Genomic DNA, 15,861 nt, shown 5'->3' with positions numbered 1-15,861 from the left:
CCCTTATCTCCATTCCTACATCCATCACACTCACTCATCATTTTCTTCACCCACAGGGACTTTGAAGGCGGGACTCTTGGCTTGGCATGGACAGGGGACCTCAAGAATGCTGGAGGAGTGTGTGAGAAGAATGGACACTACAGAGGGAGCCTGAAGGTACGCAAAGATCATTTGCCTGTTGAGGTTCTTGAGTTCCGTGCAGGATTTTAGTCACATGTACAAACACAAAGCAAACAATCAACTCCTGTTTCTCTGCAGAGCCTCAACACAGGGATCGTAACACTCCTCAACTATGGGAAACATGTGCCTCCTGCCGTCAGCCACGTCACCCTTGCCCACGAAATTGGTCACAACTTTGGCAGCCCGCATGACCCTGAGTCCGACACGCGCTGCACTCCTGGTGGCGAGGACGGCAACTACATCATGTTTGCAAGGTGAGGGAAGCCAACGAGATGAAGAAAAGAGATAGTTAGGGAGGTTAATTAGGCTTTACTAGAAGAAAGCTAAGGTGTTTGAACTGTGTACCAGGATATAATGTTTTGTCAGCTTATTTAGTTTCGTTTTGGGGGGATTACTTATTCATTGTGCCACGTCAGAGAAAGGAAGCTAAACAGCTGAAGATAATTGAAGACCAGGTTTTGTGAAGATCATTAGAGTGGGAAGAGGGAGCTCAACGTTTCTTGTGTAAGATTAAGAATTATCCTACTCTTTTTATTTAGCATTTTTTGCCAAATTTTCTGCTTCTTGTTATCATTTTCCATTAGTCATTTGAAGTATATTAGCCATAGATAATTTTCTACTTTCCTTGATGTAGATGCTTTAAAACTAATTACCTCATCGATAACTTAAAATGTTACATAAGTTATATATCTTCTAGTGATCCCTCAACCGGTGTGTTCATAATATGCTTTCCACCAGCCCTTCAACACCACTTTTCCCCCACACCTCAGGGCCACATCTGGGGACAAGAGGAACAACAACAAGTTCTCCCCGTGCTCCCTACGACAGATCAACAGTGTCCTCAACTCCAAGGCCCGGGACTCCAAGGGCTGCTTCACTGAGCCTCAGAAAGCCATATGTGGCAATGGTGTGGTGGAGATAGGGGAAGAATGTGACTGTGGCTGGGAGGAGGACTGTGATGAACCATGCTGCTTCCCCATGAAGAACAACCCCAAGAAGTACCAGACGCCCTGCACGCTGCGCCCCAACAAGGTCTGCTCTCCATCACAGGTGAGCCATGACCACACAGCCTTATCATGCAGGCATACAGGGTGGCAGGTAACCTTGGTATTTAGCTGTAAAAGGTCACAGGTGGTTATGTCAATTGATTTGATTTGGTGTAATTTGATTTTTTTTATATGGTATAGTATACAGAACTTGTTGTATATATGAATACTTAATTCCAGAATGGTCCTATTCTTTGAATTAGGATGATCAAGATTGTATAATGAAAAGTATGAATATTTTTTTATGTAATAAATTATATTGACAGAAATGGTGTACTTGTTTTAAGGGGGTAAGGGAGACTTTCACTTTCATCTTAAAATTTTCTTATGTAAGATAACTGATTCTTTAAGATATCTAATGAATTGTCATGAGTGTCGGTCTTTGAGACAGATGATATGCAGTTATGCATGTAGCTAAATGAAAAAAATTGACTCATTCTGAGTCAAACATTATCAAAATACTTAATCTGTGGATATAATTTTTAAGTCATCCATCTTGGGCTGAATAGAGTGCCATTTTCTCACTTGTCTGTGTCTCCAGGGGCCGTGCTGCACTCACAACTGCCAGATGAAGAAAGGTGACAAGTGCCGGGATGACAATGGGTGTCGGGACTCATCCTTCTGCAATGGGAGGGGGCCAGAGTGTCCCCCATCCACCAACAAGCCAAACAAGGTGACAGTGATAGCACTGCTGGGTGTAGAGGGGAGGGAAGGAGTGAGTGAAGGAGTGAGTGAAGGTAGGAGGTAAATGAGGGAGAAAAAAGACAGGAAAGGGGGTGGGAAGTGTAGGAACTATGCATCATTTCCATCTTTGTAGTTTTTATGAAGTGTGTCCTGTGTGACTGTGTGAGTGCCATTAGTGCATGTAAAATAATGAACCTTGACCTTCCACAGACAATTTGCAACAAGGAGTTTGTGTGCTACAAGGGTGAGTGCAGTGGCTCCATCTGCCTGGCATATGGCCTTGAGTCTTGCCAGTGTGAGAGGCACCCAGGCGACCCAATCACCAAGTCTTGCGAACTTTGCTGCAAACTGCCAGGAGAGAATAGTCCATGCATGTGAGTAATACTTTTGACAAACAGCATTAAAAGTTTACACTTTATTATAAAACCTTCAGCTGTTGATAGTTTGCAGTAACATGTATTGCATCAATTTTTCATTAGTTTCAAGATTGCATAACAATTTAGAAATAAAATGTTACTGTAGATAGTGACTGCATATTGTCTTAAGACCCCTGTAACCTTTTTTGTGTGTCCTCAGGTCTTCCTTTGAGTGGAACAAGCCTCCCTACGACATCCCAGACATGTACGCCAAGGCCGGCACTCCCTGCAACAACTACAAGGGTTACTGTGATGTGTTCAAGAAGTGCAGAGAGGTGCGTACTTTTCATCCTCCTTCCATCCTTCATGTTCATGGTAGAATGGATTACTGCTGAACTTTGTCATATTCTTGCAGTTCTCATATAATGGAACTGAATATATTTAGTAATTCATTAGGTATAGAAACTGTCGTCCCACCCATCACCAAGTACAAAAACTCATTGGATATATGGACCAAGTCTTCCCATCTACCATTAAGTTCAGTAATGTAAACTGCATCTTCCATCCTTCATCAAATTCTGGCTCTACAGGTGGATCCGTCGGGCCCTCTGGCAACACTGCGAGGGCTGCTGCTGAGCGACGAGTCTCTGGCCAACCTGCAGCGATGGATTTTGCAGCACTGGTATGCCGTCCTCTTCGTGGTGCTCGCTGTCATGGTGCTCCTGGTAAGTCTGTCATGCCATAACTCTTCTTTCGCATTTTTCTACCACTTATTCTTCTCTCATGCTCCATCAGTTGCTCCTCATTAGTGCTTTTCTTTTGTCTCATGTCATTTTTCCAGTTTCTATAACATAACATCTCCTCCCTCTATTCCTTTCTAGAACTATAGGTGGCCCTCAATTTACAAACATCCTGTAATGAAAATTTACTTTATTAATCTGTGGCAATCTAGAAAAGGAAACCGAATATCATATTTTCTGTCTAAGAAAAGAAAAAAAAGTGCCACAGGCAAACTTGTGAATTTATCTCAAGTCTCAAAGTTCCTGAAAATTCCTGAAAATTCCCATGAAAAGTTTCCCAGTTCAAAATTCCCAGGAATTTTACAACCCCTGTCTGGAGGTTTTAGGTACTAGTGAGAATAGTCAGTGTTGAAATATAGTTATGCAGGTTGCAGTTGTTGAGGTACCTTTTTCTATTTGTTTTATTTCACTAGTTATAGCAAATATATTTTTATACTGAGAACTTCTGGTCTGAGGAACTGAACAGGTAAGATATTAGATATGTAACTTTTGGTACCTGACTGTTTCCTTGACACCCAGAATGACTTGCCCTCCAGTGTGTGCAGGAGCATGGCAGCATGGAAGCTTGGGGAGGTTTGACTCATGAATGTAACGATATGGCTGTGCTTGTATTCAAGTCTGATGCTGTCTGATATTAACATCTTGCATGTCGTGTTTTGGAGGGGAATAAGAACCAAGAATTGCCTACTAATTCATGTATGTTCTAGTGGTTAAATGATTTATTTTTTTATACTGACTTCTCAAGATTTTTGTTCCTTATGGTTTCTTATGGTGTTTGTGAATAACTATTTCCTTTTCATTACCCTTGTTATGCTGTCCCTAACCTCTTGATGTGCTGTAATACATGAAAATAATTGTTGTTCCCTGCTGTATGTTGTGACCACAGCATCAATTGTGCTGTGCTGCTCTTTCCCTAAGTGTGTCATCTTACTCAGGGAATGAACACAGCACAGTCTCCTTTGATCTTGGCCATCAGTTGCTCACACATCAATAATAGACATGAGCCTCATGATAACTTGTGGAGTATGGTTGGCTGTCTGCGAGAATACTCTGAATCCTAATGACAGTGTGGTCTTGTGCTTTGTCTTTGGCCCTCAGTGGCAAGAACACTTATGTGGCAAGACAAAACAATTGAGGTGATTTACTTCCTGCCAAACCTTGCTTCAGTCTGTCACATGTTCCTCAACTGTGACCTTTACAGGTGCCTTTGTTTGGTATCTGCACAATGGATCCTACTTTCAAGGTAGACCTTGAACCCTTCTACTCCTGCCCTTCTTCCTCTTACCTCAAGGACCACCTCCAGTGGGGTCCACAGGGCCTGGTGGCTTCTCTTCTTATGGGTAGGATGTCTGCTGCTGGACCATCACTTCCCCCACTTTTCAACCTCTTCTCATCATTTTTGTCACTTGTTTACTTCTCCTTTACAATTTGTTCTTCCTTCTTTTTATTTTTAAGCAACCATGTGTCACAAATCTTCCTTATATGTTCTTTTTTTTATACTCTGCTCCACTGTTCTTCCTATCTATCCCTCAACTCCTCCTATTCTTGCAGCATCACTCAGCCTCAGTTACTTCATCCAAGCAATATCACAGCTGAATTCCACACAGTAGAGAAAATAGATGGCACTGATGCCAATATCAATCTGTAAAGCAGTATTAAGGTCATATGGATTTACCATTGGGAGTTCAACCCTTAATCATAAAGCCAGGGCCGTAATTTCTGGGGGGGGGCTAATATAACCCCCAATGTTTCCTACATCGGCCAAAAAGTGACCCTGAGCGCTTATTTTTCAAAAAAGTTCCCCATCCCTGCACATGCCTGCTTTGCTCATTTCCCCCCCCCCAACTCATGAACCTATGATGCCCTCCAGCCCCCCTACCCCCCCCCCTAAAAATATAAAAAATCAGCAAAAATTACAGTCCTGAAAGCAAAGTGGGTAATGCAATTGTTGTCTTCATTTGTAATTACCTTAATATAGTTCTACATACAGTTTTAACTGATCATAATCATCATTATCACCATTTAGATGTATGTATGGGAACAAAACTAATGGTAAAATAATACTAAACAACCCTCTTGATGACTCATATTATATTGTATCCTTGGGATCAATGCTGTCATATTTTTGTATTTACTTTTCATGACTCACAAAACCTTCCTTTACCTGCTCATTAGTCACCACTGCAAGCCATGGTAATACCATCACAGCTGCTTTATCCTGCATCACCTGCAGTCTCCTTCTTCATCTCTGGAGATTGCTTCCATTAACTCTAATACATTTATTTTTTTATGGGTTAGCATTGCATGTCACAATTCTGGGATTTAAAACTGCTTGAATCATTTGATGCTCACTTCAGCTGTCTTGCTGTGGGCTGTTGTCATGAGAATCATCTTGCCTCTGGGTGTTGCATGTTTGTTTTGTGCATGTTACAGACGAGGAACACTTCTAAGTATGACAGCCAAAGTGAGGCATCTCAGGAGACTGATATTGACCTTGACGTGAAAAAGACACTTGATGTGGAAGGTTTGTATGCGTATGGTAGCCTAATTCTATTTGAAGGGTCAACAATTAAGGCCTTCAAGCCTCCTTTAGCCATAGTTTTATGATTAGTGTAACAATGCAGCTGTATTTAGCTCACTATACATTGAAAAAATGTGTTTAAGTATTAACTTCATTGTATATTTAGAATTGAGTGTCCCATGCATTTATGTAGATTTTATATCTGATTTAAAGTGATTTGAAATCAATTATGATGAAAGTTTTATCATTGTAGTATCATAGTGAGAATTACTACACATAGTTCACATCATAACATGCAGTAGTGACAACTGAGGCCAACTTTCTCACTGTAACAACATATGATTTAAAATGTTCCCCCAAAAAGTATTGTCAAGTTTGTATATTTATGGGTACCTCATGAAATGAATAATGCTGTCAAGGATTATTCAGTAGCATTGCCTAGTAAATTTGTACTTACTGCTTTCTATCAATAGTATCTAATATACATATTTTTAAGTTTTAATTTTCTCAATGAAAGATTCGCTCCACCATTTTTTCCCCCCAGTTTCTAACTCATGTACAATATATCTTATGATTCTTTAAATTCATTATTTAATTACTGATTTTTAGTAGTAGTATTTTTTCTATTCTCAGTTGCTATACACTGGACAACCGTCAACTGGTCCATACTTGTCTTCTTCCTTGTCTCACCCTCCTTCCTCCTCTCCCTTCAGGTGGCCATTGTGAAGGTGTTCGGGAAGACACCCGAGACTGTCAGGCTTAAGAATCGCACCATCCAACACAAGAACTCTGGGGCACTGCAGTATTCTGTTACTGCCACGCCTGGTGGTGCCACCTCCAATGGAACCACAGCCAATGGCACCACAGCTAACGGTGCCACAGCTAACGGCACAGCAGAGGGAGTGACCAACCATGTAGTGCACCCAACGGTGGTGCGGACCAACCTGCCATTCAAGAGGAAAGTGAACGAGGTGCGTCGAGCTGCCACCAAGGCCAAGCGGGTGGCCAAGAGCCAGCTGAGTCGGCCACACAAAAAGCCAAGTCGTCGTCCTGATGGTGCTGTGACGTCCCCAACTGATTCAGAGAAGAGTGGCCCAGGGGCAGTGGATGGGGCCACTGGGGGTGGGGAGGCCAGGGTCAAGGGCAGACTTTCCAGCAGGTTCTCCATCATTAGTTTCAAGGCCTTCCGCCCCAAGTCCCTCAGTCCAGACAAACACAAGGGCAAGAGTCCTGACAAAAGGAAATCAAAGAGCAGCAATGATAAAAAGTCCAAATCAAAACCAAGCAAGAATCACCATCGCAGTCGCAGCCCAGACAAGAAGCGAAGAGCAGAGGCACAGGACAAAACTCGGAAATCCCGCAGCCCTAACAAGCGCTCCAGTCTGGAGGATGAACGCAGGAAATCCAGGAATCGCTCGGTGAGTCCTGACAAAGCACGCAGAACTTCCAGTCCAGACAAACAGCGGCAGAAAGTGAGGAGTCCTGATAAGCACCACAAGCTGGGTGAAGGCAACTGGCTAATAAATAAGTTCTTGGCTGATGAAGAGAAGACAGCCAAGCCCATTGTCAATGGGTCTTTGATGGGCTCCCTCAATGGCTCCCTCAGCTCGGTGAATGCAGTGCTGGGTGGGACCAACAGCAGTCCGCAGATGAGTGGAGTGAGGAATGGCTCCACCCGGGGACTGCTTGCTGGGGACAGCAACAGAGCCAGTCCCATGCGAGGCTTTGTCAACGAGGCCTTCATCAGCTCTCCAAGGGGAGCACGTACTCACAGCTCTCTCAGGGTCACCAAATCTGTTAGTCCAGAGGGGCTGGACTGTGACTTTGGGGCAAGTAAGTATCGCAGGTCCATCAGCATGGAGGCGTACAACCGACCGCCAGCCAGCCCGGACAAGAGGAAGCGCTCAGTGCTGGATGAAGGGCTCAGTCCCGACAAGAGGAGACGCTTCAGCAGTCCTGAAAAGACCCCAAGGCAGGCAAGCAGTCCCATTAAAGAGAGGCGCCTCACCTGCCCCGAGAGGCCCCGCCGCACCACACTCGTGGCAGAGCGGAGACTCTCCTCCACCTCTCCTCCATCATCCAAGACGAACTCATACTCGTCAGTGCCCGAGCGTCTCCGGGAGAAGCTCTCACTCATCACTGCCAGTCCCTCGGGCAGCGTTGCCTCCATCCTCCCTCCGTCAGAGTCAGCAGACACTGTCAGTGTCCACTCGTCCACACACTCCTGTCACTCCGGCCAGAGTCAGCCCAAGGAATGGGTGTGAGGGTCCTCTCTGCTGGCCTGACTGGGCCAAGGACTGTAGGCATAGCTGGGTGGGTTTTTTACTGTGTAATTCTTGTGGTGCAGCTGACTGGTCCTGTTGCTGTTTCTCCCTAAAGGAATTGTCTGCTGGGCACACAACATCTCTGGGAGACAACAGTGTTTCCGTCTTACTCAGATGCGAGGGTTCATCATCCACTTTGTGCCAACAAATTTGTAATGTTTCATAGATCATATATATATAAATCTAAGATTTTACAAGTCCAGTATTGTGACGTGGTTTGCACTCGGATGGTTTTGATAACAAGGAGATAGTGAGTGCAAGAGATGTGATACACTGGTGCAGGACCACATTGGGGCACTACCCACTCACATGCCTTTATTTAATGGGTATTTATTTTCTCCGGAAACAACCTACCAACTAGACTATGTTATGTAACTAATCCTAATTTTAGTCAGTAACACCAATGTTCTTGCTTTGTGATAATATTTTTAGGTTAACACTACACATCTTTGTCTTGCTCAAGGCCAAAGGAGCTGATTTAAGAGGTGTGATGGTGTAGCCGGTGTGGGTGGCTGGGCAGCATGTCCTGTGTTGTGCCAAAACACTTCACCACACATGAAGCATTCCCGCCTTCACCATGTCTGCTCTTTGTCTTGTGTGTCTCCATTACTTCCTCCTGCCCTGGCTGCCCTGCCCTCCACACCTGTCTACCCACACACCTGCGCATTACACTCAACATGCAGACTCATTAGCAGGTTATAGGTTACTTTCACTCAGCATTCTTCTTTAATAATTGGTTGAAATTCACAAAATCCGGTTTCAGTCTTAGGTTGTCACAAACGGAAATCCTCTTTTAGAATTCCCCATTATGTGGTTTTACAATCCTGTAAGTGTGTAGTTTAAGGCTGCTGAATATTATACCCTGTGAATTGTGAATTGTGCAGGTATTTTGATATTTTCAAAGGTTATCATGCTAAACAAATAGTGTGCTTCTGACTGCAGTAGAAGAGTGTGTTGGCTGACACAACACGTAGCATGTTAAAATGTACCCTAAGAGCATCATCATTTTGGTCTACTTGGGTTAGTATTTAATTTTGGTACAATGATCCTTTGTTTTTCTCAATGTGTGTGTGTGTGTGTGTGTGTGTGTGTGTGTAAGGGGAAGAAACGGAGAAACATGAGTAGGTAGGAATGAAGAATACCGACGGTCTGAGGGCAGAGTAAAGTAGTGAGCTGAGCCTTTTGTTATAGTGACCATTGCGTGTACTCGTGTGTGCAAGAAAAGTAGAAACCTATGAAGCTGCCTGAAGAAGTATTGATGGTATTCGTGTCACATGAAGCTTAAAGTAATGCGCGAAATAGGACGAGGGTGAAGACTTGCGTGTTGAGATTATAATTCAGTTGACACGCTAAGTACTACCTTTTCAGTTTAAACCTCCATTATTTTATCTCTTTGCTAATTTCCACGAAAAAAATAGCAAAATTCAGTATTGAAGTAGTCTGCCATGGTGCACGGTGGTCCTCATGCTGACTACCATAATTGCATAATGGTATACGTATACATTATGGTGAGTGCTCAGATGGGGAGAGAGAGGGATGTGCAAATTATATAAATCAATATAAATGCAAACCTAACAGGGCCACGCCAACCCCCTGACTTTCAGAACCCCAAAAATATTCATAAAGTGTACAAATACGATATAACCAGTCCATACTAACATACACTAGGCTAATACCTTTTTAAGTCTGTTTAAAAAGTGACGTATAGCAGCTACTGAACTCAAACAATCCATGGCCATTATTAATTTCTAGCCGCCATCGCCCTCTCCCCCTCCCCTCTCTGCCGCCATCGCCTCGCCTCGACTGAATTGCTGGGTACGAACTCTTAGAAATTTATGTTCCGAGACAATTTGAAAGATCGTAGGTTTAGGAAGTCCATAACGATACTAATACTAATAAATGATAGGCTGCCCGCTTCCCGACGTGTATTACTGTGTGTCGGATAGAAGTGCTTCCAGTCCCTGCATTATGATGTATTTTCAAAGGTAATCAGACTGTTCTTACCTCCCTCCCCCCCATTAAAACGTAGGCAACAATAGCTGTATTCCTAAAAAGTTATAATAATAATACCATGACATCTATATTACGTAGTGTAAGGTAAAAAGAATGTTGATAACGCAGGCTGGAGTTAGTAAGCGTGTGGATGAGGCGAAGTGAGTGTCTTATTGTGTTATCATTTTGTTATCGTTTTCGTGGCAGTGGTGTTGCGTCTGGTGACCATAAATTGTGTCAGAAAGGGGCATTGTGTCCTCTGTGGTCCCTGGAACATGAATTGATTAGTCTCCTCATGACCCGCACCCCTTGCCTGGCCCATGTGACAGGCGATTGATTACAAGATCGGTACGTACACACACCCATGATTATCATACCATATTGGCTATTTTTGGGAATTCTCACGTAACAGTCCTGGATCAATCATCAAACAGTCTTGTGGCGGGTCAGACCTGCCAGGCAGCGTCACCGGGACAGCCACGTCGCATACACGTTATTCTGTTGTAATCACCGTAGTTGTATTCTCTTGTTTGCCTTGGTATGGTAGACACGCATACATACATTCCCCCTGTTGTGTCTTGACAGTATGTTATTTAATCACACGTTATATCTGTACTCTAGGTTTTCCTCCCCGTGTTATTTCTAGTTCTTAAAATGAGAAAACTCAGGATCTGTACCTGACGCCGGGGGTCGGCTAAGGGTAGGCGACACCCCGCGTTTGGGGCAGAGGTGGCCACGCTAGGGTCCCGCTTCTGTATTCCTAGGTGGTGTCTAAGGTGTTGTGGGGTCACGCATGTAGCTCCTAGGTCAAGGCGAGGGCATTGTGGTTACGTTAAGGCTGAGGGCCAGTTTTACAGTCCAATACAGAAAGTTTACAAGCTCCCCAACCAAAGTGCGACGAAAACTCCTCGTGTTTGGCGTTGATATAAAATGGAGGGTATTTTAGGAAACTACACGGGAAATCTCTTTATTAGTATCTGGTATTGAGTGAAAATAACAATCATTGGGGTGAATATGGTTTGGTTTGGTTTGGGCGCTAATCACAATGTCTGTTGGACTGTAACTGGCCATGAGGGGCTTCTTGTGGGAGCGCCGTCTTTCCTTCAGTGTGGGGTTTGCTTTGGCCCTCACGTCAGCCGCTGAGGGTTGCGTCCATTCTTCCAAACCCTTATTGGGAGTGTTTGGAAGTATGGATGAAGCTTTTTTTGTTATTGTTGTTTTAGAGGTTGTGTAGTGAAGCTTTGGAGTCTTGGACGAGTCGATCTCGGGTGCCGCAAGAGGAGCCTTAATATGAATGTTGTTTTGATATTCTTTTTTTGGTAACGCCAGGCCCGACTGATGGTGTGTCTCGATCTGTGATGGATCACCGATAGTAAGAGAGAAAAATAGAAAATGCTCACGTCACTCATTCTCTACTATGTTTTCTGTAATATACGTTATTATCGGTCATTCTTTTCCCTCGTGATGTCTCTTAAGTCACCCAACCCTGGCTTTGTTGTTTATATTCGTGGTTCTGTCTTAAGGTATCCATCTTTTTTCTCGGAATAGTATTCACTCGAAGCCAGGTCAAGTTTTTATGAAGGCGAATTCATGAGAAACGATCCAAATTTGTCTGTTTACATGATTTTCGTCTGACGTTATTCTTAGGTCACTACGAGGAACAGTATACCGGATAATATTCATCGTTTTCCTTAATTATTTTTTATGAAGGGCGGCAGGTCGTATCCATTGATTTTCTTTAATGCTTTCCCGGAAGAGCATCGTTACAGTTTGGGTGATTATATGTTATTTTGTTTTAATGCTTTTCAGGAAGTGCAATAATTCACGTCCACCGTTTTTCTTTAGCAATTTGCATGATAAAATTCATGGGCTATCTTCCTTTCATGTAATGGTTTTCCCAACGAGCAGTATTGTCATGTTCATAGTTTTCTTCAGTGGGTTTCTCGAAGAGGCAAGATTTCCTTTGAACTTTATAATGAAGAGCAGCACGTCAGGTTCTCAGTGGTGGGCGGGACTCCTCGCCCACCTTGTATTAGGCTATCTTCCTATACAGGTAATCATATGAAGCGTCGCCCACTGGCCACCCATCCTTCACTCGCGATGCATAACACGTTTGGTTCATGGCTCCGTAGCCCCTAACACACTTCCGTGAAAACCTTTTGTGATCTTTTTGAACGGGTGACCCTGCATGGCGAGGCTAGGCCTGGCGGGGGCTCGTCCCCACCCAACCCCGCCGCCCCAGCCCGCCGCCGCCTCGCCGCCACCATCAGAAGGGCTGGTCAGCGCGATTTCATCTGCCATTAAAGATCCCATTTTCTATGACATGCCATTCAATACTATTTGTACGACATTACCATTTTGACAATAAAACGAAGAAAGAAACCCTCGTGTACCTTCCCTTCCCATCCCTTCCATTGCGTGCCGCAGTGTGCTCTATACTATCTCGCGTGCTTGGCGTATCATGCCTGGCCTACCACCTTCCCTCGCGTTGTGCTAGCGTTAGGTGGAGGGCGGAGGCAGCAGCAGCAGGGTAAGGTGAGCCCCAGGTTGTCGGCGGCCTGGTGACGTGCGGAGTTATATCCTTTTGCATCTTTCATGAGCAAGCACAACCGAGGCCTTGGCACGAGGGCTGTCTAAACGCTTATTTTTCACTTGGAACAGTTTACCTGCCTCACAGGTGGACAGGGTTCGATATCCAGGTCATTTTGCACATGACACGCCCAGCTCTTGCCTCCCCCTCACTAAGCCCTGGAGACGCATACCTGGCCTCACCATTATTGACGTGAGTCCAGGTCATCCATCAGAGCAGTGACATCCGCCCCCCCCCCCCCCCCCTTTCTCATCACTGCCGCCATCACCATGATCCACAATGCCCTCCATCACTTACTTCCCCTCCCTTACATGCTTATTACACTGATCAATACACGTTTATAGCCATGCGAGAAGCTTATTTGCACTCCTTTCTTGTTCTGTTTTTGTTTTTTTCTCTCTCTCTCTCTCTCTTTCAGCAGCTTCGAGTAATTTATCCGAGAGACCTTTGTTTGTCCTCGTGCTCGGCTTGTATAAATTTAGTTGCGATGTGTACGTGACCTCCATCATGTTTTAGTAGAAGCTGGACGAGTTTAATGCGGGTAGTATTTGTGTTGTTATTCTCTCTAGGGACACAAACACCGCCTTTTTACCGCCCCCCCCCAACACACACACACACACACACACACACACACACCACCACCACCACCACCACAGTATATAGCCTATTCATTATCTGTATCGTCATCATCACCACTATTAATGTTCCTTCCCTTCATATAGTCCTACCTCCTCAATCCAAACAATATTCCAGCATTTCAACACACCATCACCACCATCACTATGCCTACTACCTAACCACCGTCACCACCGCAACACACACACACACACACACACACACACACACACACACAAACTCAACCTCGTGTATGCTATTATTCTAAAAGTCTGACACGCAAGAAAGAAAAGCAAATCAAACTTGTCACGTGTCGCATTTTTTTTTCCTCGATATTGGAACACGTGCGAGCAAGGACGAACTAGATGAAAAATAGAACAACAACAACGACAACAACATTTACCATACTTCATTCCGGCACATATCAATATCGTCCTGAGGCACTTATGCTCCCCCTGATCTTTCCTGGCTTTTGTTAGAGGTTGATTAGTCGATGGGCAGACCAAACGGTTCTGACCCCACATAAAGAGAGAGGGTGCTGCCACGCTTCTCTTAATTATTTAGACGGCATGATTAATATTTCCGAGAAGCGTTAGTCCTCTTTCACCCTCTCCTTTCATGTCCTGCCCCCTTCCTCTCCCCTTCCTTCCCTTATAAGCCTTGCCTTGCCTTCCCTTCCTTTCTTCTCTTCCCTCCACACATCACCTGAATCTTGCTGCTTACCTCTCACCTACATAATTCATCTTTTACGTGACATGCCAGCCTTGTTAGTTCACACACACACACACACACACACACACTTTACCTCCCTTCCTCTCTTCCTCCACGTCATTTTCCACTCCACTCCGAAAACCACTTACCTGTCCTTTCCACCTTAATCATCCCTCCCCCCCCACACACACCTGCTCAACACTCCATCCACTACACGCGCTCCACTCCTCCACATAAACCACATCAATCCCGCAATCTTTCCCTGTTATTAGCCATCTCGCTGGCTCTATTTATTCGTAGACATGCACTTAACGTTCCTCTTATCTAATCTATATTAATTGCCGCCTCTCTGCTTCTTCATCCCCCCCCTCCCCCCCGCTTCCACCCTTCCGCATTATCAAACTGTCTATCTTCATTTATTCATCCATACGTCCTTGTCCACCCTTCGACCCTCACCTCAACACAAGGTTATATAATTCTTCTTCTCCACCTCCACCCTCCATCATCATCATTCCATCCCCAATTCCACTGTATCATCAATTTCCCCGTTTCTGATATTCGTCCACAGAGTTATGTATCTCCGCCCATCCACTCTTCACCTGGACACACCTTTCTTCGTACCCCCTCCACCTCCTACCTTCACCCCCCCCCCTTTCTTTCTGATATCCCTAACCTTCATCCCCCCCCTCCCCCCCTCCCTTTCTCACCCACCTGTCGCCTCTCACCACACACATCAGCCTCACAGATGGGTTGAAATATTAATCTGGGCCAGTAACACATCGCCGCCAATAAAGTTCATGGCGCGCACACACACACACACACACACACACACAGGCAAGACCGTTCACATATTGGCGGTGTTTTATTTTGAACTTTAGTGTGTCTCGATTATTGGCAAGGAACCTCCTGGCCTCATTTTCTTTTTAGCACTTTTTTTTGGGGTATTGTTGCTTCATTATTTTTTGACAGCTCTCTTGACGATTATGTTCTTTTTATCCATGGCTATTTTCTCAGATTTATTACTGATGTTTCGTTTTATCGGCTGCAATATATTTTTGTTCATGTTCATAACTTCTATTTTTTATTTCTTGTGATTCATGTGTAGTATATATCGGTGGAATCCATACTTCTGTTGCTATGTTATTGTATTGATACTTTTTTCTTCTCTTTTTTTCTGTTTGCATGAATATATATTTTTCAGGTTTATCGGTTTACCTTTACCTGCATTTTATTTACCTGGATCTGCTTTATTTATGTATATGTGAGTGATTTTTTCTTCTTAGTATACGCTCTCTCTCTCTCTCTCTCTCTCTCTCTGTAATGACAAAATCCACGCTTTTACACGTTTTTACTCTCCGCCTCTCAATTTATCAGTTATTATCACTTCCAAATCTCTGTCGGTCCGTCTATCTGTTTGCCCATCAGTCATCAACCCTCTTGACCTTCCTATCTCATTTTTATCTTATCTCTGTATATGTGTGTTTGTGTGTGTGTGTCTGTGTGTGTGTGTGTGTGTGTGTGTGTGTGTGTGTGTGTGTGTGTGTCTGTGTGTGTGTGTGTGTGTGTGTGTGTGTGTGTCAAGTTGTCTGTCTGTGTATGCACGTAAATAAATAACGTATGTATATGTATGTTTGTATCATGTATGTATGTATGTCTGTGGATGTCTAGGTAAGTAATTATTTGCCACCCTGCCTGTTTATCTGTCTGTCTGTCTATCTGTCTGTCTGTCTGTATGTATGTATATATGCTTGTGTGCCTGTCTGCACATCTCTCTCTCTCTCTCTCTCTCTCTCTCTCTCTCTCTCTCTCTACTTATCTCCCTACCTACCTTTTTATCTCTCCTTCATAAGCTCCCTGCTGCTAAGCCATCCAGGTGAGTGTGAGGCGAATGAGCTCCGCAACAACGGGCTCAGAGATACGCAAGATAACACCGCCCTATGCGTCTTACTCACGTCTTGTTGGCTTATCTTATCTGGGTCCACGTGTGTGTGTGTGTGTGAAGTTCCTGTGTGCAGCCGGTTATTTTGAGCAACTCCCTTATC

At 44.2% G+C, this 15,861-nt stretch overlaps 1 protein-coding gene across 1 annotated transcript in view; it reads left to right on the top strand.

Annotated features, from left to right (window-relative positions):
* Positions 1 to 15,039, top strand: part of LOC126996286 (uncharacterized) — a 138,257-nt gene extending 123,218 nt beyond the window's left edge. Inside the window, exons 8-15 of the mRNA XM_050856663.1 lie at positions 57 to 156; positions 259 to 434; positions 951 to 1,230; positions 1,768 to 1,899; positions 2,121 to 2,284; positions 2,487 to 2,601; positions 2,857 to 2,991; positions 6,301 to 15,039. Of these exons, the coding sequence (XP_050712620.1) occupies positions 57 to 156; positions 259 to 434; positions 951 to 1,230; positions 1,768 to 1,899; positions 2,121 to 2,284; positions 2,487 to 2,601; positions 2,857 to 2,991; positions 6,301 to 7,851 (2,653 nt within the window). The 3' untranslated portion in view covers positions 7,852 to 15,039. The remainder of the gene's footprint in view (positions 1 to 56; positions 157 to 258; positions 435 to 950; positions 1,231 to 1,767; positions 1,900 to 2,120; positions 2,285 to 2,486; positions 2,602 to 2,856; positions 2,992 to 6,300) is intronic.
* Positions 15,040 to 15,861: the final 822 nt, after the last annotated feature.

Source organism: Eriocheir sinensis, chromosome 9, assembly GCF_024679095.1.
Source record: "Eriocheir sinensis breed Jianghai 21 chromosome 9, ASM2467909v1, whole genome shotgun sequence".
In the NCBI taxonomy this organism is placed as follows: domain Eukaryota; kingdom Metazoa; phylum Arthropoda; class Malacostraca; order Decapoda; family Varunidae; genus Eriocheir; species Eriocheir sinensis.
The sequence above is the reverse complement of the archived record's forward strand: the minus strand, read 5'-3'. Positions and strand labels throughout refer to the sequence as shown.